This window comes from Dromiciops gliroides, chromosome 1, assembly GCF_019393635.1.
Source record: "Dromiciops gliroides isolate mDroGli1 chromosome 1, mDroGli1.pri, whole genome shotgun sequence".
In the NCBI taxonomy this organism is placed as follows: domain Eukaryota; kingdom Metazoa; phylum Chordata; class Mammalia; order Microbiotheria; family Microbiotheriidae; genus Dromiciops; species Dromiciops gliroides.
Genome location: NC_057861.1, coordinates 21,183,186 through 21,210,778, shown reverse-complemented (window position 1 = coordinate 21,210,778; position 27,593 = coordinate 21,183,186). Strand labels below are relative to the sequence as shown.

The window sequence follows — 27,593 nt, the reverse complement described above, 5'->3', positions numbered from 1 at the left end:
AGGCAATGAGGGTTAAGTGACTTGCCCAGGGTCACACAGCTAGTAAGTGTCAAGTGTCTGAGGCCAGATTGGAACTCAGGTCCTCCTGAATCCAGGGCTGGTGCTTTATCCACTGTGCCACCTAGCTGCCCCCATTATTGGATTTTTAGTTGAAAATAAATTTGGTGCTTTTTAAAGACTGACCTTTAATATACGACCAACAAAGTGCAGGCAACATCATCCTCTTTAAAAAGTTTGACTTTTATTTCTCATCTTTGAATTGTAAAAGTCACAAGCAGCTTCCTAATTGTAGTGTAGAAAGGAAGGAAAAGAATTTAAAATACAACTGGTCTTTAAATTATTCCCCATGGTACCAGTGGCTGTATGAAGATCACTTGTAAACATAGGACACTTAAAATATTAGTCATTTAAATTTTAGTCTTATGTGCTCAAACAGCTGCTTCAATTACAATTTTGCTGCATTTCATATTATCTCAATAAGAAATTAATAAATTAAACGGCTCACTTGGTGAAAAAGTTCTATGAATTTTCCTGCTGTCCTGAAGCTAATAGTGGATATTACTTGGGTCCTTCATATAAGGGTCTTAGAACTTTGTGAACTACATTGGTGGAGGGGGGATCCATTTCTTGTAATCCTTCATCAAAATCAGGGGTGGGAGGTGTCAGTTCCACTTTGTATTTCCCAGTAAAGCTTCTCGTGACACATTCTTTGAAATGAAAGCTCCCCGTTTTACTAAGACAACTTAGGAAGTTACCTCTACTGACTTACTCTCATGCCTCGTCACAAGATGAAGGGGACTCCACAGCAGGGCCGAAGCCCCACAACAAGCCATAAAGTACTAAGGACAAAGATCCTTCTCCATGAAGCTGCAGAAGGGCTGCCAGTTTGTGCTGGTGGCAAGAAGCCTCTTGGGAAGTGATGGATACAACATCACCCCTGTTTAAGATAACTCTTTTTCCCCATGATTCCCCACACAATAAAGCTGTGGCTTCACTTCTTCCCACTCAGCTGTCAGGTGAGCAGAGAGGCTCTTGGAGCCCTCTCCTTGGGTAGAGGAGGAAACAGACCCATGGGGTGAAGTAAGCCCAAGGCCATGTGGACTACCTGGTGTCTGAGGCCAGACTGAATCTCAGGTCTCTTGGCTTGAGTCTCTGCTTTCTCTCCTCCAAACTAGACATTAATGGGCCATCCTCTGATCAAGGCTCTAAAGAGTCTAATCTAGTAGTAAGTATACAGGCATTCTACCAAATGGTGGGTCTACTGAAAGGAAGGTGTCATCTCCTTAAAAAGAAATGCAGATACTACACTTGAACAAAGGATTACATTAGATTAGATTGCAAACTCCTGGTTGACTGAAGGAAAAACCTGAACCTTAAAGAGTTATTTTCATCTGGGAGGCAGGGCTGGAAATTGAGTTAAGCAGCAAAGACTGATCTCATACAGATATTATAAAAATACCAGTTGAAACAATGAAAAACCAGTTGCAGTTCCATGTTGCAGTTGTTCTGATTATGTCAAGGTTTTCACCTACCACTGAGAAAAACAAAATTGTACCTTAAACAACTTATGCTCAGAAAGCACAAATAAACATGTTGTAAATGGCAAACCACTGAAACATCAGTAGCAACAAGTCATGCAATTAGAAATGCACTCTTACTGTAACCTTACAGTTTCCTCCTTTACATGCACACCATTATTTTCAAAGCCAATGACAATGTCTTCAGCAGTCCACACCACACCCTTTGATTTAAATAGCCTGTTCAGCTAAGCTGAAGTTCACTCACACCCAAGGACGCCCCCCCCTCCCTCCCCACCCCCATTAAAGCTCTGTCTTGTTTGTCAAAGTCAAAAGCAGAGGAAAAACAATGACAAACTAGACTTTATAAATTAAAAGTATTTGCACTTGGCTAAACAAAGGCATGGTCCCTGATACTCTGAACAAGAGAACAATTTAAATGTTTAGCTACCACTGCTTTTAAGGACTAAACTGAGACAAGTGTTGGGCAGAAGTCCCATGTCCCTGTGAGGGAGATTACACTTTTTTCCTTTACCACTGAAGAGAACTCAAGGCCCAGTTACTCTTATAAGCAAAACAACATTAACTGCACTTTGAACCAAGACAGAATTAAACCGTGCTGTTAATAAATGGACCATTTAAACTAAGGCTCTGCAGCCATGGAAATGGAAGCGCTCCTCTCTTACTGAATTCTGAACATTAGTTACAGATAAAAAAAGGTCAGTGACCAGTTCACCAGGTTTTTCCCCGCTCCAGTCTATTAGCTACATGTTTACAGTCCAAAACAATCCTATCTCAAAGAAGAATCATAGGTCCATCTTGTTTACATCCAATGACTTCGGCTCCACCTCGCCAGAAAGGTTAATCCTGTTGTCAGGAGAGAACAACGGGACTCCAAGTTCTCTGTCCGTTTAGCAAAGCCAGGCAGTGCGGCTCAGAAGGTCCTGTATGTGAGAAATTCTTTCATCTTCTTGGGTATTGGCAGTGCTAAGACTTGGTAAGTTGTAAGGAAGCTACGGAGGGCTTTACGGCATAAGTGCTTCAGTGACGACAGGACGGTGGGTGCTGTCCAGAACTGGACGTGGCCATCTCTTGTCCTGAAAGGAAACAGAAGCCAAGGCACTCTAAGCACAGGTGATAGCTACTAAATGCTTACACAGATAGATAGGCAGACAGATGGGAGGTAGGTGGGTGGGTGGATGGATGGATGGATGGATGGATGGATGGATGGATGGATGGATGGATGGATGGATGGATGGATGGATGGATGGACAGATAGATAGGAAGGCAGATTTTTCAATGCTTAGGTTCTGAAACAGCAAAGAAAGAACACAATGAACAAAGGCAAAAAGTTTGTGTTAGAACACATGGGACAGAGTGATCCTCTTGGCATCTCAATACCATACATCCACCTAAGATCCTGGATTACTGATTCAGCAGTAATAGGGAAGAGGGCCACCAACTGAATTAACAAAGTAACTTCTGGCTAGACTCTTAATCCATGTAACTTCTCTGTCATTTTATAACATAGTGGCCTTTCAGTATGAGGTTGTAAGATTGTCTACCACTGCTACAACCTATACCACCTATTAGTTAAGTCTTCTTGGCCAAAAAAAAAAAAATCAGTGAGGCAGTGTGACAGAAAAGCAAATATAATCTTATATACTGACATCTAACTACATTAATCTAAAATTAATTCATCCAGAATCTACCTAAGTACAACCACAAGCCCTCTAGTGCCTTCAAAGACAATCCTTGAGTTGCTGTGTCTGAAAAGAGATGTGCCCTGGTGGCTGACCTGCTCTCGACCCTGCAACTGAAAACAAACCCCACCTCCCTCTCTTTCCATCTTAATCTACAGTGTGCTCTGCAGAAACAGCACCTCCATATGTTCGAATTAGAGATATACACACCCTGTGGCAATAACTCCTCCATGTGGGAAAAATGTGCAGCAAAGACCATTGGTCATAGGAGCAAATGCAATTGGCGTTCTCAGTTCCAAAGCCCAGATCCTGAGCAGTCTAAGTGAAAGAGAAACAGGAGGTTGTTACTCAGCAACTAAGTGAGAAAATCAGACTGTAGACAGAGAATGGAAGACTCCTGCGCAGCCTCCCTCAGGAGCTCTCAATGGCACAAGCCAATCCTGCTCGGGATCCGTCCATTACCTGTCATCGGCCACTGTAGCAAGGTACAAGCCTTCTGGAGAGAAGCGCACTGACCTCAGCGAGCTGGCATGGACGTCACGGGTAAAACCCAACTGAGCGTCTAACGTGTGCCTGCGAGGAGGGAAAGAACCAGGAGCATTCGCTGTAGTGGTGACCAACCCTCGTCTTCACTTTGTCCCATCAAACAGGCAAACCAAAGAGAAAATCCCAAGCTGGACTCAGAGAAAGGACACACATGCCTGCTGTCTGTCCTAATGGAAAAGGCCCAGAGGAACCTAACAAGTTGATAGTGTTCTACGAGGGCTAAGAGATGAGCATTTTGCTAAAGTATACGTTTCTTCATGGAAAGTGGGGCAAACATGGCACTTCTACTGAATATCCCCTAACTATGATAGTCACAATTACATTGTGAGCCACAGCTGGTATGTAAAATTTTTAAAAAAAAATCAATCCTGTTTGTAGGAACCCCAATTCATTCTGGAGACCAGGGGTTGACCTCAGAAAAGCATGCTTTGTTAGTACTCTGACTCTAAAGCAGGGCAGGCCCGCTGAAGCTGCCCAGTGCCATCCCCACCACGTGCAGCCCACCACTGCAGGGAAACCCCAAGCCTGGCCTCAGACCACAAGGTTCACATGGAGGCTCCAGAGCGGGTCTCATCATCTGCCACACTGCAAAGTTTTGAGGGGTGTGGTCCTTACTGAAGTGTCCTCAGTTTCTCTCCAGTGTAGGGATCCCACATGATGACACTGGTGTCATAGGAAGCTGTGACAAGCAGTGCAGAGTCAGGCGAGAAGTCACAAGAAACCACACTGCTCTGATGTCCCTCAAGCTTCCTAATTAACGTGTAAGACCGCATGCTCCAGAGAAGAACCTGAGAAAAAGGGCAAAAAGAAGTGAGCCGGGCTTTCACAGAAAAGACAGAGGGTGCCATCGCCCCCCTCGGCTACTCCCTCCCTCCCCTTGCCTCTGGAACCTCAGAAAGACAGGTTAATCAAATCCCTAGGACCACCACTCATCAAAGTGGAAGGGCCGAGCAGGGCTGGCCTCAGCAAACTGAAACTTGCTAAGGGTTAAGCCCCAGCAAAGTGCAACAGAGTCTGCCGGCAGAAGTGGAACAGGATGTTCTCCCACTCAAAGCCACATGGTTTTCCCTCACAAACAGAACCACCTTTCTCCGCAGGGGTCAGGTGGTCCTCCAGCAGTCCTGGCATCCCACAAAAGCCAAAGCTGACTCCAGCTGTTCACAGCCCGTGGGGGATGTCTCTGTAATCAGTCAGCTAAGCTAAATCTTAGGAGCAGCCACTGAACCAAGGCTAGGAGGTCTCTCTCTCCAGAAAAGCCGAGTGATCAGCCACCACGGCTCTGGCCTTCCCCAAGCCAGCCATGTGTATAGGACACAAGACTCCACAGAACTGCAGCGTTAAGACAAAACCAAACGACTTCCAAGCCCAAACCTGACTGGCCTAGTAGAGGTTTCAGAGTCAAGCGGAAAGACATCGATTAAAGAGTGTTTCTGGACCTGGATCCTATGAAAAGTGAAATGAAAAGATGGACTCACATACACACCCTCACTTTAAACTTGGGAGCCCTAAGCAAACATTTTGGAGAGCTCGCTTCTTTTAAAATGCCAAACAAAGAGCTCTGCTCTGGGAGAAAGCTCAACTTCCCTCCCTTCAGCAACCACCAAGTGCCTCCTGCGTGCAGGGCCCCGGGGGATGCTGGCAGCCCGTGCCAGGAGGCCCGCAGACTGGGCACAGAAACCTGCCGCCCAGTGTCTTTCGTGACCCCCAACAGTCATGTGACACTGTCTATTCACCAGCCCCCAAAAGGGCAGCAGCAGACCCCTCTTGCAGCTGAGCTCAGGCAGTGAGGAAACGGCTCCCAACACGGGTGACTTACGGACTTCTCTCCGGCTGCAGAACATAACATACTAGAGTCTGGGGAGATGGAACAGCAATAAACCCACTGCAAATGGCCAGACAGCACCTGGATCTGTTTGCCTGTCAGAGAAAGAGAAAGACAGTGACTCTGTTGTCGAGGAGACTGGGGAAGCGGCGCCAGGGGCACCCAGGGCTCTGTGCCCTCACCACAGCCACCCCATTCTCCACTGGCTGAGTGTGAGATCCTTAATGCTGTTAAATCTGGTCACACGGTGAGTCAAGTCACCAGAAGACATGAAAAGTAGGCCAAATACTCCCAGAGGGAATGACAGAAACGTTTTAGAGGACTCTGGAGTAGAGCGCGCTCTTCGTATCCACCTGTCTCCCCTCCACGAGCACTCTCCAATGGCTGGCCGCTCAGAGCTGTTTCTGTCCTCCTCTCTTCTCAAAGCCTTTCACGGAGGAGGGGCTTCTCACTGCTCTGAAAATCAAGTTCAAATCCCAAAGACTCGAAATGTTTCATTTTGAAATGCCTTTTTACCAAGAAATAACACTGCTTCTAACTAAACTACAAAAAACTCATTACAAACTGTGTATGTAACCAGATGACTCTGCTCATGCAATTTCTCTCAGGAATATCAAGGAGACCATCTAACTGTGGAAGGAGAATCACGGATTTCACTATATTTTTTCAAAGGAAAAAACCCATCAATTCAAGACCCTGCCCCCTCACCCATTCCCCAGGAGGCTCTTGACCATTCACGTCCCCCCTTGCCTCTGCAGGCTCTGCTCCATCCAACGCTACCCATCTTTGGACTACCCAGCATTCCCCAAAGATCTCCCTTCCTCACCCCACCACCCACCGCTCAGTCTTTCTGCAAACAGTTGAAAAGCTCTGCAAGCTTTGGCACCCTGCTCAGATAAAAGCAACTCCTTCCACTCGTACTGACCCATCTGGAGTGTGGGGCCTTGGGCCACACACCTCTGCTTGTGCTCCCTGTGCATGCCTGAGCTCTGGCAAAAATCATTGCCCTCCCCTGGGTCTCAGTTTCCTCCTTTGCAAAGCCAAGGGGCTGAACCCTTCCAGCTCTAGATCTGGCCCCCAATTTCCAGGGTTCCTTTCCCAGAATGCCGCCTTATTTTTGTACTTACCCTTCTGCACCCCGTCTCAGAAAACTACTTATTCTTGATGTGCGCTAGCCTCGCCATGCATTCTGACCACACACTATCAGTTTTCACTCTATCTGGAGGCCCCAGGGTCTTCACACTGTCCTGGGAAACTTTTAAACTTAAATAACTAAGGGTGTCTGACAGGAACATCATTTACATGAGAATGTATTAAAAGCCTAGAACAATAATGCTATAGCGCATTATTTCCAATCCTTTTGAAATAAAAATGGCTTGAGGGGGGGGGGCAACTAGGTGGTGCAGTAGATAAAGCGCTGGATTCAGGAGGACCCAAGTTCAAATCCAGAACCAGACAGTTGACACTTACTAGTTGTGTGACCCTGGGCAAGTCACTTAACCCTCATTGTCCCCCCCCCAAAAAAAAAAATTTAGCTCTGACAAAAGGTAAACCAGAAGTGGGATTGTATAAACTCAACACAAAAGACAAATACAATTTGCTCTCAAATGGCATTTACAATCTGCTTCTAAACAGCTGACTGCCAAAATTATTCCAGTTTTAAAACTGCACAAGGCCTTTCTCCCAAGGCCAACCATCAGTGTCTCATTTGTCCCCGAGTTTACAAGAGCTGCTTCTTTTAAATTATGAAGGGCAGCAACTCCCACAGTGCTGAGCACAAGGCTGCCACACAGCATCAGGTGGCTTTTCATAGAACCCCCGTTGCCTTCCCTGGCTTTGTGAAAGAGGAGCAGTGAAGAAAGTCACCTGGCCATAGGTGGGAAGCCAGAGCCTCAACTGCCAAGAATATCTGGGAGGGGCCCTCCACTATGCAGTTCTCTGCTCGCCACAGGACCACCTCTCACCCCCTGCCAACGCTACTCCTTTGGGGAAGGAAAGCGCATGCAAATGTACATTTTCATACTGTTCTCCTTTCAAGTGAGGACCAACAATGGTATCACATGATAGCTCCCTCTACGGGACCTTGTTCTAGGCACGATTCACTAAAAAGATGAAACCCCTTTTTTCCAAGGAAAATCACACCAAGCTTAGACTGCACTTGAAGGAGTTTACTGGGTCGTGGGTTTGGTTTTTTCCTCTAATAAGAAACACAAGTCTTGGGTTTAGTCATTATTATCAAGGATCTAAAAGAGATTTAGATCCAGATAATATATTTTTTCCATTCTGCCGATGGGAAAATGGCCAGCGTTTTCTTATGAACTAAGGTGGCTTCCTCATACCCGTACCATCTTTATTTAGGTCCCAGATCCGAAGAGTTTTATCCCTTGACGCAGAAACCAAAATCAAGTTTCCATTGGGTGTGAAGCTCAGATCTCTCACCACATCCTGGTGGCCAGACAGATTCAAAAGCAGTCGCCCTAAGGACAGAAACATGTGCATTCAGGCCATTGTGCTGGAGTTGTGACTGGCAGAATGTGACTACAGGAGAGTAAGAGGGTCACTGCTACAACCAAAGGCAAACCAGCAAGCAGCCAGGGCCCCACCAGAAATGGGCCGGCCATCTGCCCTCGGCCTCAGTCTCCCCCATGGGCTTCCTACCTACCTGTCTGCACCTCCCAAATTTTTATCTGCCCGTCATTGAGTCCCGTAGCAAGAATAAGGCAAGAAAAATCCAGTGCTTGGGGGCAGACCCGTGCCCAGAGCTTTCTGCTGGGCAGTGATGGCCACGGGCTAAAGGCCAAACCCCAGACAATCTGCCCACAGTCCAGCGTCTTCTCCTTTGGGCTTCCTCGCCCCTTGGGGTCTGTTTTGCTGCTTCGGCTTTTAGGCTCAAATCCTCTGGGGAGGCTGTAGGAAGAAGCAATTTCTTAATGATTCCTTACTTTTGACAGCAGAATTTCTAAATCTTTAAAGTTAAAAGAGAGCTGATGGGCTACATGAAAACTTGGCTTCGGGGCAGCTAGATGGAGCAGTGGATAAAGCACCAGCCCTGGATTCAGGAGGACCTGAGTTCAAATCCAGCCTCAAACACTTGACACTAGCTGTGTGACCCTGGGCAAGTCACTTAACCCCCATTGCCCCACCAAAAAAAGAAAAAGAAAAAAGAAAACTTGGCTTCGAGTCTCACGGGCCTTTGCTCACCTTCATTCCCCACAGGCCTGAGGGAAGGCCTGTGTCACCAAGTACCTAGGCAGGCAGCTCTGTGGGGTGAGGGGTGGGGAAAGGAAAACGAAGCTATCTTTTCCCAAGGAAGAGCTGGCTGAAAGGGGTCCCAGGCCTGGATATGAAGCTACTATACTGGACAGGGACCAAGCCAGGGGGTATTTGAAGAGGCAAACCTCTCAATTTGGCCTTTATATAGGGAAAATTAAGAATAAATTTCCAATCTGGCTTAGAAAGAGCCAAGGAAATAAAATTCTGTTCTTGCTAACATAGCCAGTATGGCAAATGTCAATCTCCCTTCTTTTCTCCACCGTGCCAAGAATGCTGATAAATGACTTCTCTGCCCGAGTCTAGCCAGAGGCATGGCCAACAAAGATAGTTTCGCTCTAGAGCCACAGAGATCACAATACATTCTAGAGATAAAAGCAACTTGCCCAAGATCCCACTGCTAGTCAGTCACAGCACCAGAAGTAGAACTCGGCCTCCTGCTTCCTAATGTTGTGTTCTTTCGGCCACATCATCTCACAAAGACCGTGACCAACAAAAACCCATTTCCCCAGGGTTTTAGTCTAAGCCTACTGAGGTTATTTTCTACCACCCTTCTCTCCCCAAATCCGAGACCAGAGACCTTCCAAGACTTCCCCCAACCCGGGGGTGAGCCCTCGGGGAGAGCTGGCCTGGCCTGAGGCCTGGCACCTCCCTACCTCAAACCTATCTCACCCTATAGCTATCACCCTGACCATCAGGCTGGACCTGAGACTTGTCACTTGCCCAGACAACTTTCTCCCTCCAATCAAAAGACCCTCTGAACTTTCCCCAGACAGAAGATAATCTCTTGTGGAGTAAGCAGGCTCTGGGGCAAAGGTGACCAGGCTCGGGCTTAGAGGTCAAGCCCAGGATTCCACAGCATATTGTACTGACCAAAGGGCAAGTGCAAGAAGAAATAGGCTTAGAAATGGGGTTAGATGACATTATCTGTCCTCCCTCCATGCTCTCCACCCCTCCCCCTTCCATCTCTTGCTTAGGGATTGATAATCCAATCCACATACCTACTTTTACTGTAAAAGGACCAACAATCCACTGTCCTACAACTCCACTTAGAATTTACTTAGGATGGGGCCGCTAGGTGTCATAGTGAATAAAGCACAGGCCCTGGAGTCAGGAGGACCTGAGTTCAAATCCAGTATCAGACACTTAATACTAGCTGTGTGACCCTGGACAAGTCACTTAACCCCAATTGCCTCACCCAAAGGAAAAAAAAAAACCCTCACATATACTCAGAAAAATACTTTTCTCTGGACCTCATTTTCCTCATCTGTAAAACAAGGAAGTTAGAGCCTATGATCCCTACCTTCCAGCCCCAAAATTCTGTGATCTTCCCATTTAAAAAAAATCATTTGGTAAAGTCTTTTACAAAGTAAATAAAAATTTGTGAAACTAATTTTTTATCTGTCCAGATTTTCACCCATCACATACACTCAAAGACAATATACTTGTGGCTATGTTCTTCCAAGGAAATCATAGCCCATTTCCATTTGCCCTCTTTTAATTTCAAGCCTTTCTTACAGAAAGATACCAAAATCTTCATTTTGCAGAATTGAGCTGGCTTGTCCACTTATATATAACTAAGAAGTGAGAAGAGCTGGAATTATGGCCCAATTCTCTCAGATCTTAATTGGATATTTTTCCCGTCTAATCTAGACCTAGCAATAAGTGGCTAGTTTTGAGAGGGAAAGGAACAGAAACAAGAGACTTACCCTGGAAATAAGTTTCATAGAAACTAAAGCTTCAAAAGTTCCATATGTAAAAGCAACACAAATGACTGGCTCTCAGGAACATGAGAGCCACCCCCAGGGCAAAATCAATAACCCAGAAAGATGAGCAGTTGGCCTAGGAGTTCATGGAATTCAACTATAAAATCTACTTAATTCCATAATAGGTTATTAGCAAACTTCTGATTTCCTGGTTTTCTGAATTTGGCTAACATTAAAAATGTTAGTACCTTAACACAGTACAACAATACAATGAAAAATGCTAGATTTGAAGCTTGTACACCTGAGTTCAAATACCATCCGTCTGACTTCCTAGATGTTTGGCCTTACCTCCCTGGGCCTCAGTTTCCTCATCCATAATAAGATGAGGGAGTGGATCTGTTTCTAAAGTCCCACCCAATTCATAATCTAGGATCCATAAGAACAGGCTTATGTAATTAGCATCAAAAGCTGATTAATTACAGCTAACGATGCCATGGGTATCTAATGAGTGTTTGTGCAATGTTTCTGTGGGATAGTAATTCTCCCTTACCATCACTGTTACCAATTTTGGGACCAGTGTTCAGCTCTGCCTTTCTTTCACAGGGAATACATAAGGAAGGATTTGTTTTTAAAAGTGTAAAGAGGATATGTGTTCACAAATCATTAAATCAACCAAACAGTATTTTGAGAAGCCCTTCCCTTTTAGCAGAGGATGGCATTCTACTTACAACTGTTCCTCAATGGGATATGGAATCAGCTTGACAATACAGTGTCCTTGTGACCAGGCAAACCAGGAACCATCAGGGGAAAAGGCAACACTCCACGTCTCACAACTTGATTTCCAATCAAAATGGTGCAGGCGCCCCGGCTTTAGCTCAGCCAGCAGCAGAGGAACATCTGGAGAAGAAAATGGCATCATGATTAAAGCACTCTGACCTCTAACCAAAGCTGGCACCTGGCACCCCAATCAACACATTCTCCCCACCTAACTAGCTCAGAAATTCTAAAAATATCCTGCCATAGGACTATCTCTGCTTTCTTCATAGACTCTTCTATTTCAATGTCCCAGAGCAATAAACAGGAGCCACAGGTCACATTCCATCCCAATTACTCAAACTCTGGGCAGTGCAGACTACCAGTTAGCCATGATTTGAGATTAACCTTTGTCTAGGTGACTATTACAAATGAATGCCAAATGCTTCCTTTTCCTAAGAATGCCAAAAAGAGGAAGACAGCCAAGGTAAAATATGAACGCATTATAAGCATGCTTGTAGATTTTAAGACCTTGGGAAAACAGACATAAAGGCCTTCTCATACTTAGTTATTCCAATCATAGGCCCAAAGAGAACCCAAGACCTGTGACTTTTCTAATCATTAAAAAAAAGCACAAAGACACAGAGGAAAGGAATAAGTGAAACCTGAGCTCCTATAGTGCCTATGCTTCGTCAGCACTCATGGAGTTTACAATGGGTTAAAAGCAGTCAATAACTCATGAGTACGTCCGCTTCTACTATACACCATAAATCACTCCTAGATGATCACAAGACTACAAAAGTGAAAGCTGAACCCCCTCATTTGGCAGATGCATCCCAAGGACCTGAATGCCAGCAGGGCAGCAGCTACTCCTGGTAGCATATAAGTCGGAGGTACACCATGGAGGTCCACAATACTAGCACTGTCCTGGGCGGCTATAATCAAAGGCAGGGGATCCAGAATGAGAGAAGAAGAGTTTCAGAATATTTCTAGCCCTGCTGAGGTAACTTCTGGAATGTGGCCAGCCCAACTGAGGACACCCCACTTTAGGAAACACGTGGTCAAGGTGGAGCTTCTACAGGTGACAGCTAGGATGGCTAAAGATCTTAGGAATATGCCAAATGAGAACTGTGTGACATGTGGTAGTTCTGATCTGATGGTGACTGGGAAGGAACACAACAGTTATCAAGGGTCTAAAGGACTATTATGTCAGAAAAAGGAGTTGCCTTATTCTGCTCTGTCTCAAGAGCAGAACCAGGATCAAAGGGGAGAGCTGCAAAAACAAAGATTTTGCATGATTAGGAAGCATTTCTTAACAATGAAAACTCTACCAAGTGGAATGGGCTGTCTTTTTAGAAGCTGAGTTCACTCTCATTGGAAGTTTTATAATAGCTAGCAATCAAAGAGCACCGAGGTTTGCAAAGCATTTTAAATGTTATTCATTAGATCCTCAAAAGAACCCTGTAAGCAGGTACTACTTCCCCCATTTTACAGATAAGGAAACTGAAGCTGAGAGAGATCCTCTGCCCAGGGTCGCAGAGCTAGTAAGGGTCTGGGGCAAAATTTGCATTCAGGTCTTCCTGACTCCAGTTCCTTCCTACCAAGCTTTCACTTCCAGCAGAATGTGGATGACGGTTCACTGGAGATGTCAATGAAGGGCTTCTTGGTCATGTCTGGTCTGGACCAAAGGGCCTCCGAGTTTCCTTCTAGCTCAGAGCCTGTTATGGAAACAGGCTCTCAAAGAATCCAGCCTGGTCCTTACACTTGTACTACAGTTCATGCAGTTAATGGTTCAACCCTACCAGATGATGATTTAATCTAGCTGATGGAAGAGCACTTCAGTGGTTCCAAGGATGTGTGATTCAGTTAGCATAGGCATTCCCTATACAGCTGAGTAACGTGGTGGAAAGAGCATTGGACTCAGAGGAGTAAGACATGGGTTCAAAACCCAGCTCCATTACATGAAACTTGTACGACCCTGGAAAAGCCCATTCTCTCTAAGCCTCAGTGTCTTCATCTGTAGATCAAGGGGCCTACATTTAGTGACATTTAAAGGCCCTCTCCAAATACGTAGATCTCCTACATAGATGATTTTCATGAATGGCTACAGTCAAAACATTCACCAACCAGTAGCTCATGTTCTCATGATGGAACTTAACAAGGCTGACAAATGTGACAGTCTGTCACAAGCCAAACCATGAGCCTCCCAGAGAGCACACTGACAGGAGACTCTGAGAAAGGGAAATTGGCCAGGACAGAGTAAAAAAGAAGAGAAGGGGTCTGAAGGCCTTTACAGCTCTCCTCAAATTGACTGCCAACCTACATAACCTTGAACAAGTCCACCTCATCCCTAAATGGGAGCAAGAGTTCTAAATCTCAGGATTCATTAAACTATACATCTTATCTCCACACTAGCATAAGGCATCAGAGCACAACCTTAGTGGAGAAACACAGGATTATCAAAAAATAATAATACATACATATACATATATATGTGTGTATATATATTCACATATATATATATAATTTAGTAAAATTTTTTATCTATACAACTATTTATTTATAAAGCAAAAATTTGCATATAATACATAAAATACATTTTGTATAAAATGTGTGCACCTGAAAAATTATAATCAAAGGGAATTTTTAGAAATCAAATTTTACAGGTACTAAAGGAGATCATGAATTACTAGCCTATGAATTATTTTGCAAAGAGTATTTTTAAAATAAATCCAAGTTTTAATATTGATTCACTTGAAATATATACATGTATGTGTCACATCTGAACTTATATCTTCATATGCACATTTGTATATACAAAATACACTCCTATAGATAGAAATAAAAGGAAGGAAAAGAAAATGAGTAATTCACTGGACAAGATATATCTCAAACATGCATATTTTGTGTAGTGTTTTTTTGAACAATACCTTATGTTTTCTTCAGTCTGGTAATTTTAAAATGCTTCTTCCTCCAAATGATATTAAATCCTGTTGTTGTTTGTCTTCCTTTGGGAGTAGGTGGGGGGAGGGAAGGAGTACTGTTGTTTGTCCTCCATATTGTGTGTGTGTGTGTGTGTGTGTGTGTGTGTGTGTGTGTGTGTGTGTGTCTCAGGGCAATGAGGGTTAAGTGACTTGCCCAAGGTCAAACAGCTAAGGTCCTTCATTTTTGAAGAGGACTGTGACATGGGGCTGATGTCATGACTTGCAGTGAATTAGATTTAAATGAGGAAGCTCTGTGCAAGGTCACCAACCTCCCTTTCTCCTCCAGAGCCATTTGGGTCCAGTGACAAAGATATACATCAGGACTACTGGAGATGGCCCCAGATGTTTAAGGCAATTAGGGTTAAGTGACTCGCCCAAGGTCACTGAGCCAATAAGAGACATTTGAACCCAGGTCCTCCCAACTTCAGGACCAGTGCTCTATCCACTCACCTAGCTGCCCACAATACTAAATCTATTCCTTATGTAATGCCTTTTTAGGTAGTCAATAACAATATGGGGGGAGATCTCTTTAGTCAATATTGGCCTATTTCTTTCTCAGTCAACCTCCTAGAAAAGGCTACCTACACTCACTGTCTGTGTTTCTTCTGCCTTCAGCCCTTGAATCTTTTCAAATTGGCTTCCAACCTCATCACTCAACTCCCAAGATAATTCTCCAGACTTCCATCTTTATCTCTGCCTCGTCTGACACCTTTAACCAGCCTCTCTCCTCCTGGATTCTCTCTTCTAGGAGCTTTCATAATAATCCTCTCATCAGCTTCTCCTACCCATCTAGCCAGACTCCTTTGCTGAATCTTCATCCATATCAAGTCTCTTAACAGTGGGTGTTTGGGGCAGTTAGGTGGCGCTGCAGTGGATAGAGCACCGGCCCTGGATTCAGGAGCACCTGAGTTCAAATCTGGCCTCAGACACTTAGCACTTAACCCCAATTGCCTCACTAAAACAAACAAACAAATAAACAACAACAACAACAAAAACAGTGGGTGTTCACTGCTAGGTTTATAACCCAAAGACATCCCAAAAAAGAGAAAAAGACCTATTTGTACAAAATCATTTATAGCAGCTCTTTTTGTGGTTGTTAAGAATTGGAAATCAAAGGAATGTCCATCAATTGGGGAATGACTGAACTAGCTGTGGTACACGATGGTGATGGAATATTATTGTGCTATAAGAAATGACAAGCAGGGGCAGTTAGGTGGCGCCATGGATAAAGCACTGGCCCTGGATTCAGGAGGACCTGAGTTCAAAGCCAGCCTCAGACACTTGACACTTACTAGCTGTGTGACCCTGGGCAAGTCACTTAACCCCCATTGCTCAGCCAAAAAAAAAGAAAAAGAAAAAAAAGAAAAAAAAAGAAATGACAAGCAGCAAGACTTCAGAAAGGCCTGGAAAGACATGTATGAAATGATATATTGTGAAGTGAGCAGAAGCAAGAGAACATTGTACACAGAGACAGCAATATTGTTTGATGAAGAACTGTGAATGACTTTTGACTATTCTCAACTATTTCTCAAGAAAATTCCAGAGGACTATTGATGAAACATACTATCCACCTCCAAATAAAGAACTGATATTGATGGAACAAAATGAAGCATGCTATTTTTCACTTTCTTTCATTTTTTTTCTTTTAATCAAATTTTCTTGTACAAAATGACAAATATGGTAATGTTTTACATAATCATACATGTATAACCCATATCTGATTGTTTGTCACCTCAGGGAGGAGGGAGGGAAGGAAAGAAAGAGGGAGAAAAATTGGAGCCCCAAACTATAAATAAAAATGTTTTTTATTTTTAAAAAATGTTTATTATTAAAAAAAACAACAACAACAGTGGGTGTTCAACTGTGAGAAGTGATTATTAATAGCATTATCCTGGAGAGATTCAGGAACTCCCGCCCCAGATCTGGCTTAGTTTCCTTTATTACTGATTATTGCATTACTGATGAGATTGCTTTAACTCTTTTTGTAGATCAGATACCACCTGTAACGATTGGAATAACGCCACCTGCTGGATACTTACTGTAGAGGAGTTCTGCCCATGAAGGGAAGGTCTTTGAGGGCAAGACCAGGAGTCAGGAAGTGACGCGGGCTAGTGGGAGGAGGAAGGAAGAGACTGGCGCTCAGTCTCGCGCTCTTTCCTCTGGACTCTGGCGGAGAAGGGAGCTAGAAATGCGCTCTCCCTTTAATAGATAGGAATCTAGACCTTTCTCTCTCTCTTTACCAAATTCTTATTCTCCTTAATAAATGCTTAAAAGTCTAACTCTTGCTAAAGCTTATAATTTATTGGCGACCACTCATTAGATATTTTAGACAGTTTAGCTAGAATTTTAGCCCTTGACAGATGGCTGACCACGAAGAGGAAAGCTAACCCTCAGTCTTCTTCTGATCTGCTGGTTGGGTAAGAAATTTCCCCTCCCTCTCCCTTTAACTGCTAAGTACTGGTGTACTGGCTGTGTTTTTCCTTTGAATTTTTTCGAATGGACCTTTTAAACTCCCTAATTATCCTATTTTTGATTTTGGTCTGTTTAACCAGACAAATGGGAGATAAGATCATGTTAATGCTTTGTTTTTGTGGATTTTCTATTTTTCTTTTTATTTTTGTTAAAAGAGCCAGCAACTTACTCACACAAGGAAATATCTCTCCCTCTCCCAACCATGCTTTTTCAGAGAAACCTGAAGAGATTCCCGCAGCTTTTCCCAGTTCTAACACTAATTGTTGCTCTAATTTTGCATGCCTGGAGGCAATGACCCACCCTCTAGAAGCTTTTAATCCCCTAGCACCTAGAGGCAAAGTGGGGGAAGAGGAATCCAGGCCTGAGTTCAAAATCAAGTCTGATTCAAATTGCTCTGGTCCCTCCCCTCCTCTCCAGACCCCACCCTCTACTCCTCCTATGGCCAAGCCCATTGCTTCCCCTGCCTGGGAAGTCCAGAGATCTGATGCGCATGCTCAACTTTTTCTACCTGCATTTGCAGCTTCAGGCTCAGCCCTTCCCCGGCCTGGCTGTGCTTTTGAGACAATCTTAGAAAACTCTTTAAATTCCAGATATGCTTGTTTTGTTCATAATTTTGCTAACCTGCTTTTGTCTTTAATTAGTAATCTTATAAAGCATTTGTATGGTGAAAAGACTGACAGACAATATAAAGGGGTTAAAGAAGAAAAACTTAAGCTGAATAAGAATGACAACCATCAACATAGTTCAAGACTCTGCTTCTTTTGCCATGGAAGGGTATATATTTTAGAGAAATGTAGAAGTAAGCAGCAAGGTATTGATACGAGTGTTGGGGATTTTAGATATCGGAATCAAAAGTGTTCTGAATTCACTCAGAGTATTAATGTCAGTTCAGAGGTTACATAGGATTTCTATGCTATTACATCTACATTTTGAAATTAATGGTATGGATTTATTTTCATAGAGATTTTCATGCTTTTGAGATTGTGTTTTATACTTAGTTTTTAAAACAAGGAGAATATTTTTAAAAGCTTTTTATAGTCATGTGATCAAGTTTATATTTTATAATACTCTTATTGATATTAAGTTCATATTCATTTAGATTTCCTTAGTTTGAATTTCACTGTCTTTTATTGTTCCATGTGTATTTTCTTCTATTCATTTGTCTATCTAATTTTGAAACATTGCAAGATGGTTTTGATTTTATTATACAATGTTAATTCTAGGAGTATTGTGCTCCCATATTCTGAGTTGTTTGTTTTTGTTATTTTTTCTCAACTGATTATTTGATCAAACTCTTTAAAGCATTTCCCTGGCAAATTGTTTGCCATGGCAAGTGTAAATTGATTCTAGAAGTATTATTTTTGATAAGCATATTCCAAAAAAAAAAAAGAGGGGAACATTTGTAAAAGTTTTCTTTGAGATTGTATTGTGCTTTAACTTGTATTTAAATATGTTCAGATTTTTCAAAAAAGTAATTGTATACTAAGTTAAAAAAAGGGGTATTATTTGAAATTGTTGCATAATTATATATTGTGTTCTGAGTCAAGATGTATTCACATTTTTTGCAATCATTTATTATCCTCAATTTTTAAATCCATATGAGACTTGGATTATGGGAACTTATCATTTAAGACACTAATTACCTTTATTCTGAGTTATCAGATGCCAGTTGGCCAAGGTGCCATCCAATCACAAGAGGAATACATGCAAGAGCAGACACTGAACTGTCACATGAGGGGAGACATGCATGAAGTCAAGGTATGGCCGAGGGAACGGCTTTTGACAAATGTTGAGGTTGGATTCTCTTGGTTTAATATTTTATTTTATTTTTCCCCACAATATTGTACAGATGGCTGGAAGTATTCATCCCACCCATCTCGCTCCTACACCTGGCTTCTATGCTCCCTCCTATATGCCTGATGCCATGGACATCTCAATCCCATGCATCTGATTAAGTCTGACTCAGTTTCCTCCAATATGTTCGGTGGCATGGACATATATTCCATCCACCTATTTTAGACCTGGCATACTGTATGGGCAGTACATATTGCTCAAGTGTGGGAATGCTCATATCCCATCATTTCTCTGTTCTTTTATGGTAACCCCCATAATTATCTCAGGTGTCATGATAAATACAGTGTTGAATTTGGCCTTGACACCTGTTACCAATTATATTAGATTTTTTAATTTCTCATAGTGGCATGAGGATAATTAGGCAGATGATGCAAAAAGTGATGAAACAAAGATAAAAATTATTTTTAATAATTAATATCGTAGCAATTGTCTTCTCAATTACCCTCCATAAGGGGGGGATTATAGTAATATTATAATTTTAAAGAATGGTTCAATTTTTGTTTTATTATATGTTTCATGTGTAACAACTAAGATTCTGAATTCCCTTAGACATGTTTTTGAGAACTTTCATTGTTTGATTTGATTATTGACAAAGCTATTTTAAAGTTGTGTTAAGCTCAATTTTGTAGGAAATTTTCCTGGCTGATTACCAGCATCCACACATCAACCCCTGAAAAGACTTCCATTCCACGACTACACCTAGAGGACATCTGAGAAAAGACTTTCAGAGACTTTAAATGAACAGTTTTGATTTGTTGTTTTTGTTGTTTTTTTTTTCTCTTTCTGTTATAATATACACCATCTGTAACATGTATTCTCTGCAGAGGCCCTCCCTTTGCAAGACTAATGTCAAAGCGTCGGTTCATGAGGACAAAAAAAAAAAATTGCCCCTCTGGACAAAACTTTCCTCTCTTCCTTTTCTATATTGTTGTTCACATATTATTAGTTAGCAATAGTTATCATATTGTTTTTACTGTTCCGTCAAGGAAACATTTTGTTTCTTGAGGAACAACAGGGGGGACTGTAACGATTGGAATAACGCCACCTGCTGGATACTTACTGTAGAGGAGTTCTGCCCATGAAGGGAAGGTCTTTGAGGGCAAGACCAGGAGTCAGGAAGTGACGCGGGCTAGTGGGAGGAGGAAGGAAGAGACTGGCGCTCAGTCTCGCGCTCTTTCCTCTGGACTCTGGCGGAGAAGGGAGCTAGAAATGCGCTCTCCCTTTAATAGATAGGAATCTAGACCTTTCTCTCTCTCTTTACCAAATTCTTATTCTCCTTAATAAATGCTTAAAAGTCTAACTCTTGCTAAAGCTTATAATTTATTGGCGACCACTCATTAGATATTTTAGACAGTTTAGCTAGAATTTTAGCCCTTGACACACCCAACTTTATAAGGAATTTAATCTGGGGTACAGAAACCCATCGTGTTCTACTCAAGCTTGGGTGGAGACAGGTCCTTTTGTCTAGATAGCTGAAGACTCTCAGTCCAGGGGTCACTCAGCCCTACCATAGAAAAGGGTATAAATTCTTTGAATTGATAGCCCAAGCCTGGGAAGGGGCTAAGTAGATACGATCTCTCAGTTCAAGGGTCAACTCAGCCCCACTGGCCATCTACTGTGAGCCCCACTACCCTGAGAGATGGCCAAATGACCATCCTTTTATCAATCACCTGCTGGCCTTATTAATGAAATGATTAAATTACCCAGAAATTATGTCTCTCAACTTTTTAATGGTCACATCCCCAAAGTTCAATCCTAGTCTTTACACTTGTTCTGTGCCATAATCAGCCCTCATGTAAAGAGATTTAATTACCATCTCAATGTCAATGACTCCCAGATCTATATATCCAGTCCCAGTCTCTCTCCAAAGCTTCAAGCCAACAACACCAACTGTCTATTAGAAAACTGCAGTTCAAAGTCCCAAAGACATCTAAAATTCAACATGTCCAAAAGACAAGCTATCTTTCCCCAGTAAACCTATGCTTCTTCCAGAAGTCTCTACTTCTGTCAAAAGCATCAACACTCTTCCATGACCTTGAAGTTATAATGGACTCCTCATTTACTCTCCCTTACAATCCTACATGTACAACCAGTTGCCAAATCCTGTCATTTCCATTTCCACAATACCTCCCCCATCCAACCCCTTCTCTCTACTCATAATGCTACCACTCTTCCAGATCTACAATCCAGTGAAGGCTCATATCATAGAACTTAAAAATACAATAAGCATAACTAGAGACCCTGGATTAGAGGAAACTATTGTGGAAAAACCCTTTCCTTGGAAAAGTTGTGTCAGTGTTAGTGTTAAAAATAAGTACTAGAATCTGTTTGGACAATCAATCAGGTCAAATGAACAAATGAAAGGCACTGAGCTAGATACAAAATAAGAGTCCAATGCTCTCCAGGACCTTAAGGAGACTCAGAATGCAGACTGCTGTCAGTAATGTTAAGCCCTCTTGCCATACCTTTGTTTTGATTAAAAAGAAAAATGAACTATAATCTCTTACATTATCTTTACAAGCTCCCAACATGTCTTAGGGATAGTATATGATCCCAGACACAATAAAAGAAACAAGTTCTTATAAAGCTAGATTCACTATTTTTGAAAATCAATGGGAGCTGTGAATCGGCAATTTGGAATCATGAAAAAAAAGTGACTAAAAATGTCCATACCTCTGGGTCCCCTTAACCCCAAGATTCCACTACAAGGAGGTCATTGAAAAGAAGTGTTCCCATAGACACCGAAGTATTTATAGCAGCACTTTCTGTGATAGCACATGAATGTAATGAAACATGACTGTGCCCTAAGAAAGTATGTGTATGATGAATACAGAGAAGCACACAAAGATTTACATGAACTGATGCAGTGAAGTCAGCAGAGTAAAGAGTCAAGAAAACAATACACACAGACAACAAAGTAAATGCAGAGAACCAAACCAAAAAATCAAATGTGAATGTGGCAAAATTATACCCTTTGTGGAGGTGGGAAGTCTGTGAGTATGGCACATTGTACATATTTTCAAGATCCTCTGAGGTATTGATCAGATATGCTCTTTTCTCCCTTTTTTTGTATTTAAAAACAAAATTTATTATATAAGATGGTTCTCTATGAGGGGGAAGGAATCTGGAGAAAATCATGGTTTAAAAAAAGTTACTTCAATAAAAATGATTTTTTTTTAAAAGAGAAAGAAATTCAAGGAGAAGCTATCAAATGCAATATCCTACCTGGTTGCACCTAACACTAAGAGTCAGAATAATTAAAAAAAAAAATTCATCAGTTAAGCATTAAATAAAAATAAAACCATCATATAACCCGGACAGAAAGGCTGACAAAACTGCTACCACAAATCTCCCAGGATACCTACCTCATTTCTGCAAAGAAAATGCTACCTCCCAAATTAAAAAGCTACAACACCCCAGGGAAAAGGCCCCACTGAAAACCAACAAATCTACCAGTAATCCCTATTTTTAATCAAACCACCCAGAAACGCACAGTGGTCATAATTCTTCTTCCATTCCCACCCCAACACCAGAACTCAATCTAGTTCAATCCTTATTTTCATTTGCATAACAGAATATTCTGGAATAATGGGTCACCACCAATTTCAAACATTTATTAAGCACCTATTATTATGCCAGAAACAGTGCAAAGCACAGAAGAAACAAAAGACAGTTCCAGTTCTCAAGGAGCTTAGAACCCAACAGGGGAGATGACATGCAAACAAATATATATAAAGCAAGCTATACACAAGATAAATAGGAAAGAATTAAAAGAAAGAAAAAACCCTAGGTTAGGGAAGGTGAGGTTTTAGTTGGGACTGAAAGGCAACAGAATGAATATTTGGGGGGGGGGGGGCCATCCAGGATGAGACCTGGGTTTCCAGCCTGGGTAACTGCATGCTATAACTTAACAGTTCTCAAAGTATGATCCAAGGACCCCTGGGGGTCCCCAAGATGCTTTCAAGAGATCTATAAAGCCAAATATATTTCCATAATAATACTTTTATATTTCTAATGTGGCAAATGCCAATAGATACAACCCACATAAACAAAAGTTCTCTGGGAGCATATTCAAACATTTTAAGTGAAAAGGGACCTGAGGCTTAGATGTCTTTTCTTCCATATCTCTCATCTAAACCAGTCTTAGCATGTTTCTTTTTTTTTTTTTTTAGTGAGGCAATTGGGGTTAAGTGACTTGCCCAGGGTCACACAGCTAGTTAAGTGTTAAGTGTCTGAGGCCGGATTTGAACTCAGGTACTCCTGACTCCAGGGCCGGTGCTCTATCCACACTGCGCCACCTAGCTGCCCCAGCAAGTTTCAATGTATGCTCAGGGTTTATGGCCATAACAGGGTTAATTCATCTGTATTTCCCTTTCCCCCAAAACCAGATTATCTACTTGCAAACTGTGAGTTTTTGGACCAACCAAAAGTGATATCAATTCATCCAGTTAATATGAATGTATGGATCACCTGAATTTGATGGAGATGCCTTATTATCCAAAAGTATTTTTATGAAACCCTGGGTTAATAGGAGCAAAATGTCCTTCAAGTGAACTCCAGAACCCAGATAGTTAGCTGATAAAAGTCCCTACCTAGTAATTTCTTTTCCCTAAGGGTGGGCGTCTTCGTCCTCGCCAAACCCTTTATTGGAATCCTGTAGTCTTATCATGATGCTTCTGTTACATCCATTCTTGTTATAGTATTTGCTTTTGGGTTGATCCATAACTGACAATGCCATGTAACCCATAGACAAAAAATACCTTATATACCCTCAGAAAGAGGGAGTCCCCAAGCTCTCTTCTGAGGAGGGGGGTCTCCAACATGATCATGGTTCTTTCTTCTTGGGACAAAAATAAATGGTTATTATGTTTTTCCTATCCATTCTCTGATCTGGTTTCTATGAGGTACCTACTTCTGGTAGGAGAGGCAGAAATAGCCTTCTCTGATCTGGGTGAACAAATTGTAGGAGATATTATTGATGTCTCTGATCTGTTTATTATTTTTGTAGGAGGATGGGTATGAAAACTATATTTAATATTCAACAATCCCAACTGCAAAAGGCATTGTGACAGGAAAGAACATGGATTATCCTGTGCATCTGGAAAATCTAGTGTTCTAGAGCAGAAGAAAAAGCATGGAGATATTTAGTGTCATGAGGATCTAGGTTTGAATCTGAGATATGCAACTTACAACCTATTCAACTTTGGCCAAGACCCTTTGGGCAAAACTCGTCAAACACAGTAAGCACTTAATAAATGCTTTTTAATTCCTCTATTAAACAATGAGGACACTAAACTAGCTGATTTTGAAGGTCCCTTTATGTTCAAGAACTACAAAACTAAGAAGCAAGCCTTCTCACTCTGAAGACACAGGACCAGACACAGGGACTCACTACCTAGTAAACCACTCACATCAGGAAACAAGAAATCATAATAAAGCACATATATATGGCCCTGTATATAACTTTATCTCATCTGATCAGCAAGTAACCAAATCTCTTTAGACATAAGCTGGACCATGCAGGAGACAGGAGTGACTGAGGTCCCTACAGTTCCTGGGAATAATCCAAATAAGCAGCTTTCTCCTTTGAACAAGACCCAAAAGGGAGAAGGGACTAGTCACTGACACTAAGAGATCAAATGAGGAACCCACCCTATCTTCCTCATTTGGCTTTGAAGAAGCTAGAAAATTCCTTCCCAGAAACACCTCCCACCACTTTTTCTTAGTCTCCAGGGTTTCCCCAGGGAAGGCAGCCAGTGGAAAAACTGGAGGGGTAGAATGCAGGTGGTCGGGTTAACCTCTGGGGGAAATCTGATCAACAGATGTGAGAAACAAGAGGCCAGGTTGTTTGGTTTGGTTTGGGTTTTTTGGTGGGGGGAGGGGAAGGGAGTAGTGAACATCAACAGAGCCGCACCTCAACCCAACCAAAGCCACCACAGAAGTGGGCTTGAGGAGGCAATTGGAGGTGAATAGTATCTTGAGATGAAGGTATTAGACAGAAGATATGAGGAGCTGGGGATGAACAGCTAATGAAGGTGAACAGGACCTTGAAAGAATGGTCTGGTAGAAATAGCCTTGTACTTGGTCTGACTCCTCCCTCTCTAACTCTACCCCTGGAGTTCAGTTTCCCCACTGGTACAATAAGGATAACAGTATTAGTAGCACATACATCATGAGGGATACCACCACCAGAGACACTGACCTCACAGGACAACTGAGCTCAAATGGGATGGACTACAGAAATGTCAGCTGTTCGTGATGTACTTCCCTCGTGACAAGTTTCAGAATGAATTAAGGATCACAGGGACCTTTGGAGATCACTTGGTTTAATCTCTTATAGGAAGAGACGGTGAAGACAGCTACTCAGAGTGAAAAGGACAGTAGAGGAGGAGCTTATGAGAAAGCTGAAGGTGAAATGGCTATTGAGGTAAAGAGCATATTCTGGGAAAGCTATTGAAGGGTGAATTGAAATAGCAGGATACAGTGGGAAAAGTACAGGTGCTGAAATCAGGCCTAGATTAAAACTCCAGATGAAGGGGCAGCTAGATGGTGCAGTGGTTAAAGCACCGGCCCTGGATTCAGGAGGACCTGAGTTCAAAGCCAGCTTCAGACACTTGACACTTACTAGCTGTGTGACCCTGGGCAAGTCACTTAACCCCCATGGCTCCCCCCCAAAAAAACAAAAAAAAAACCTCCAGGTGACCTTGGTCAGGTCACTTCTCCCTTCTGGGCCTAGTTTTCTTATGTGTGAAATGGAGGGGGGTTGGACTAGTTGGCCCCTGAGGTCCCTTCCAGCTCTAACTAGGATATTGTGGGAGAAGGAAGATATTACCAAATTTGCAAAGTTGGAGAAGAGCTTCGAAGGCTATCTCATCAATCCATGTTGGATGTGGTCTCCCAAGGGGGTCTAATCCACTTCTGGATAGCTTTAATTGAGAGGAAGTTTTTCCTTATACCAATATTGGGGGGAAGGGAGAAAGGGTTAACTGGCTAGGAAAACAAACAATACTCTGGAGGGATATGGAAGATAATGTAGAGAGGGGTAGACCTAGAACCAAGTTCTCGTCTTGCTTCTGACCCTGGACAAGTAACTAAACTTATGAGTGCATCCAGGAACTCCCTAGAACTTGCACGTGGCAGAAAAGGTGGGGACTGATAAGAATTTCCTCACCCTATCCCAGTCCCCATCTCATGCTATGGAAGAAGAACAAGACTGCAGGTAAGGAAAGGGGGCATTAAAAAGAAGATAGTGAGCCAGAACACAATACCGAGGGAAGCTATTTCGGGAAACATGACATGGGGATGGGATCCCACTGGAGTTGGCTTTTGGAGCATACTCAATAGCATAAGAGAGAAAGGAAGATACTGGGGTTGGAGATCTATTTGGGGCTAAGGGATGAAAGGTCACGGGGAGTTTACACAGCATAGAAGAGGAAGGATTTGTGGGGTGAAGAGAATGGGAGAACAAGGGCAATGGGGGGAAGCCTTGGGTGGGAAGCAGGGGATGCTGGAGTGAATTAGATTAACTGAGGCAAAAAACAAAAACAACAGGACCCAGACCCGGAGGAAAAACTATATGCGATGAAGGGGGAATTCAGGGAGGCAATTTGGACCACCATGAAATGGGAGAAGTTGGGAAGGAAAAAAAGATACTGGGGAAGTTTGGGGGATCAAGGGGTAGTTCTTGAGACCCACCCAATAAATCAGGAAGGATATTGGTGATGACCAACCCAATAGGCACAAAGAGTGGGAGAAGGGGGAGCATTCAGAGGCAACTTAAGCCATCGTGAAATGGGAGAAGACACCGAGATCTGATCGATGAGAAGAGGCTACTGAGGGGCACACCAGGACAGGGAGGACAGTGCAGACACTGGAGATTATTGGGGTGCACACCACAGGGCAGGGAAGATATTGGAGGTTATTAGGGTACACAACCGGGCAAGGTGGATATTGGGAACATTGGAGATTTTGGGGTTGTGCAGAAGGCAGGGAGGGCATTGGAGATTATTGGGGTATACACAACAGAATATATTGGGGTGCGCAGGATATGGGGGACAAGCGCCAAGAGCAGACACGACATGGGGGGGACGGATGGGGGTCGCTGGGGGCGGGCGCTGGGAGCGGACACGACATGGGAGGGATGGATGGGGGGTCGCTGGGGGAGGTTGAGGACCCCCGGGGGGCTCCCGGGAAGGACGCGCCCCGGCCCGCGGCCCCGCCGCCTCTGACCTCCGGCCTCCGAGCCGCCCGCGCTGGTCCTGGCCTCCATGGGGCTGGCGCTGGGCCCGGGCGGCCGCCGCTGCTCCTCCTCCGGGTGCTCGTCAGCGCGGGCGGCCCCTCATGGCGCGGCGTCCCCGGGCCCGGCCCTCCCGCGCCGCCGGCTCGCTCCCGCTCCCGGCCCCGCCGCCCGCCGCCCCGCCCGCCTCCGCGGGAGCCGCGATCAGCTGCTTCCCGTCACGTGGCGCAGGGCGGGCTCCAGGAGGACGCTTCTTTCCGGCACCGCCTCCTGTTGGAGGAAGGGGGAGTTAGCGGGGATGCTAGGACGGGGGGCGGAGCCAGGGAGGGGGCGAGAGGTAAAGGGGCGGGGAAGTGAGTGGGACAGGAAAATAAGAGGGCGTGGTAAGGGAGTGGTGCGTGGGAACGAGAAGGGTTGGAGTCCAGAGGCGTGGCTAGGGGCGGGGCCGGCAGGATCGAGGCAGAGGGTAAAGGGGCGGGGCCGTGGGAGGAGCAAAAAAAGAAGGGCGGGGCCGGAGGGGCGGGGCGAGGGACAAGGCCAAAGAGAAGGAAGAGATGATGAAAGGGAATTGGGTGGGCAGAAAGGAGCATCCTGCTGGGTAGGAAATCAACAAGTATTTATTACGCACCTACTATGTGCTATAATTAGTTCACTAATCAACCCACCAGCCCCTATTCTATTTCAGGGCATGAGGGTACAAAGAAAAGCAAGAAGAGCTGAAGAGCTTACA

The 27,593-nt window shown here is 43.5% G+C and overlaps 1 protein-coding gene across 1 annotated transcript; it reads right to left on the bottom strand.

Moving 5' to 3' along the window:
* Nucleotides 1-216: 216 nt before the first annotated feature.
* WSB2 (WD repeat and SOCS box containing 2) lies at nt 217-27,017 on the bottom strand. Its single transcript, XM_043967079.1, has 9 exons — nt 26,857-27,017; nt 11,293-11,461; nt 8,251-8,495; nt 7,934-8,065; nt 5,583-5,683; nt 4,382-4,554; nt 3,683-3,793; nt 3,431-3,538; nt 217-2,614 (listed from the first exon to the last, which is right to left on the bottom strand). Exons 1-9 carry the CDS (start codon nt 26,894-26,896, stop codon nt 2,452-2,454), a joined length of 1,242 nt encoding a protein of 413 aa, XP_043823014.1. The 5' UTR covers nt 26,897-27,017; the 3' UTR covers nt 217-2,451.
* Nucleotides 27,018-27,593: the final 576 nt, after the last annotated feature.

Coding starts and splice junctions, on each gene's coding strand:
- WSB2 (XM_043967079.1), bottom strand. CDS start 26,896: ATGGAGGCCAGGACCAGCGCGGGCGGCTCGGAGGCCGGAG. Junction 3,794..4,381: donor GAGAAACTGAGGACACTTCA/GTAAGGACCACA, acceptor CCCTCCTCGCAG/GCACACGTTAGACGCTCAGT. Junction 3,539..3,682: donor GCTACAGTGGCCGATGACAG/GTAATGGACGGA, acceptor TCTTTCACTTAG/ACTGCTCAGGATCTGGGCTT.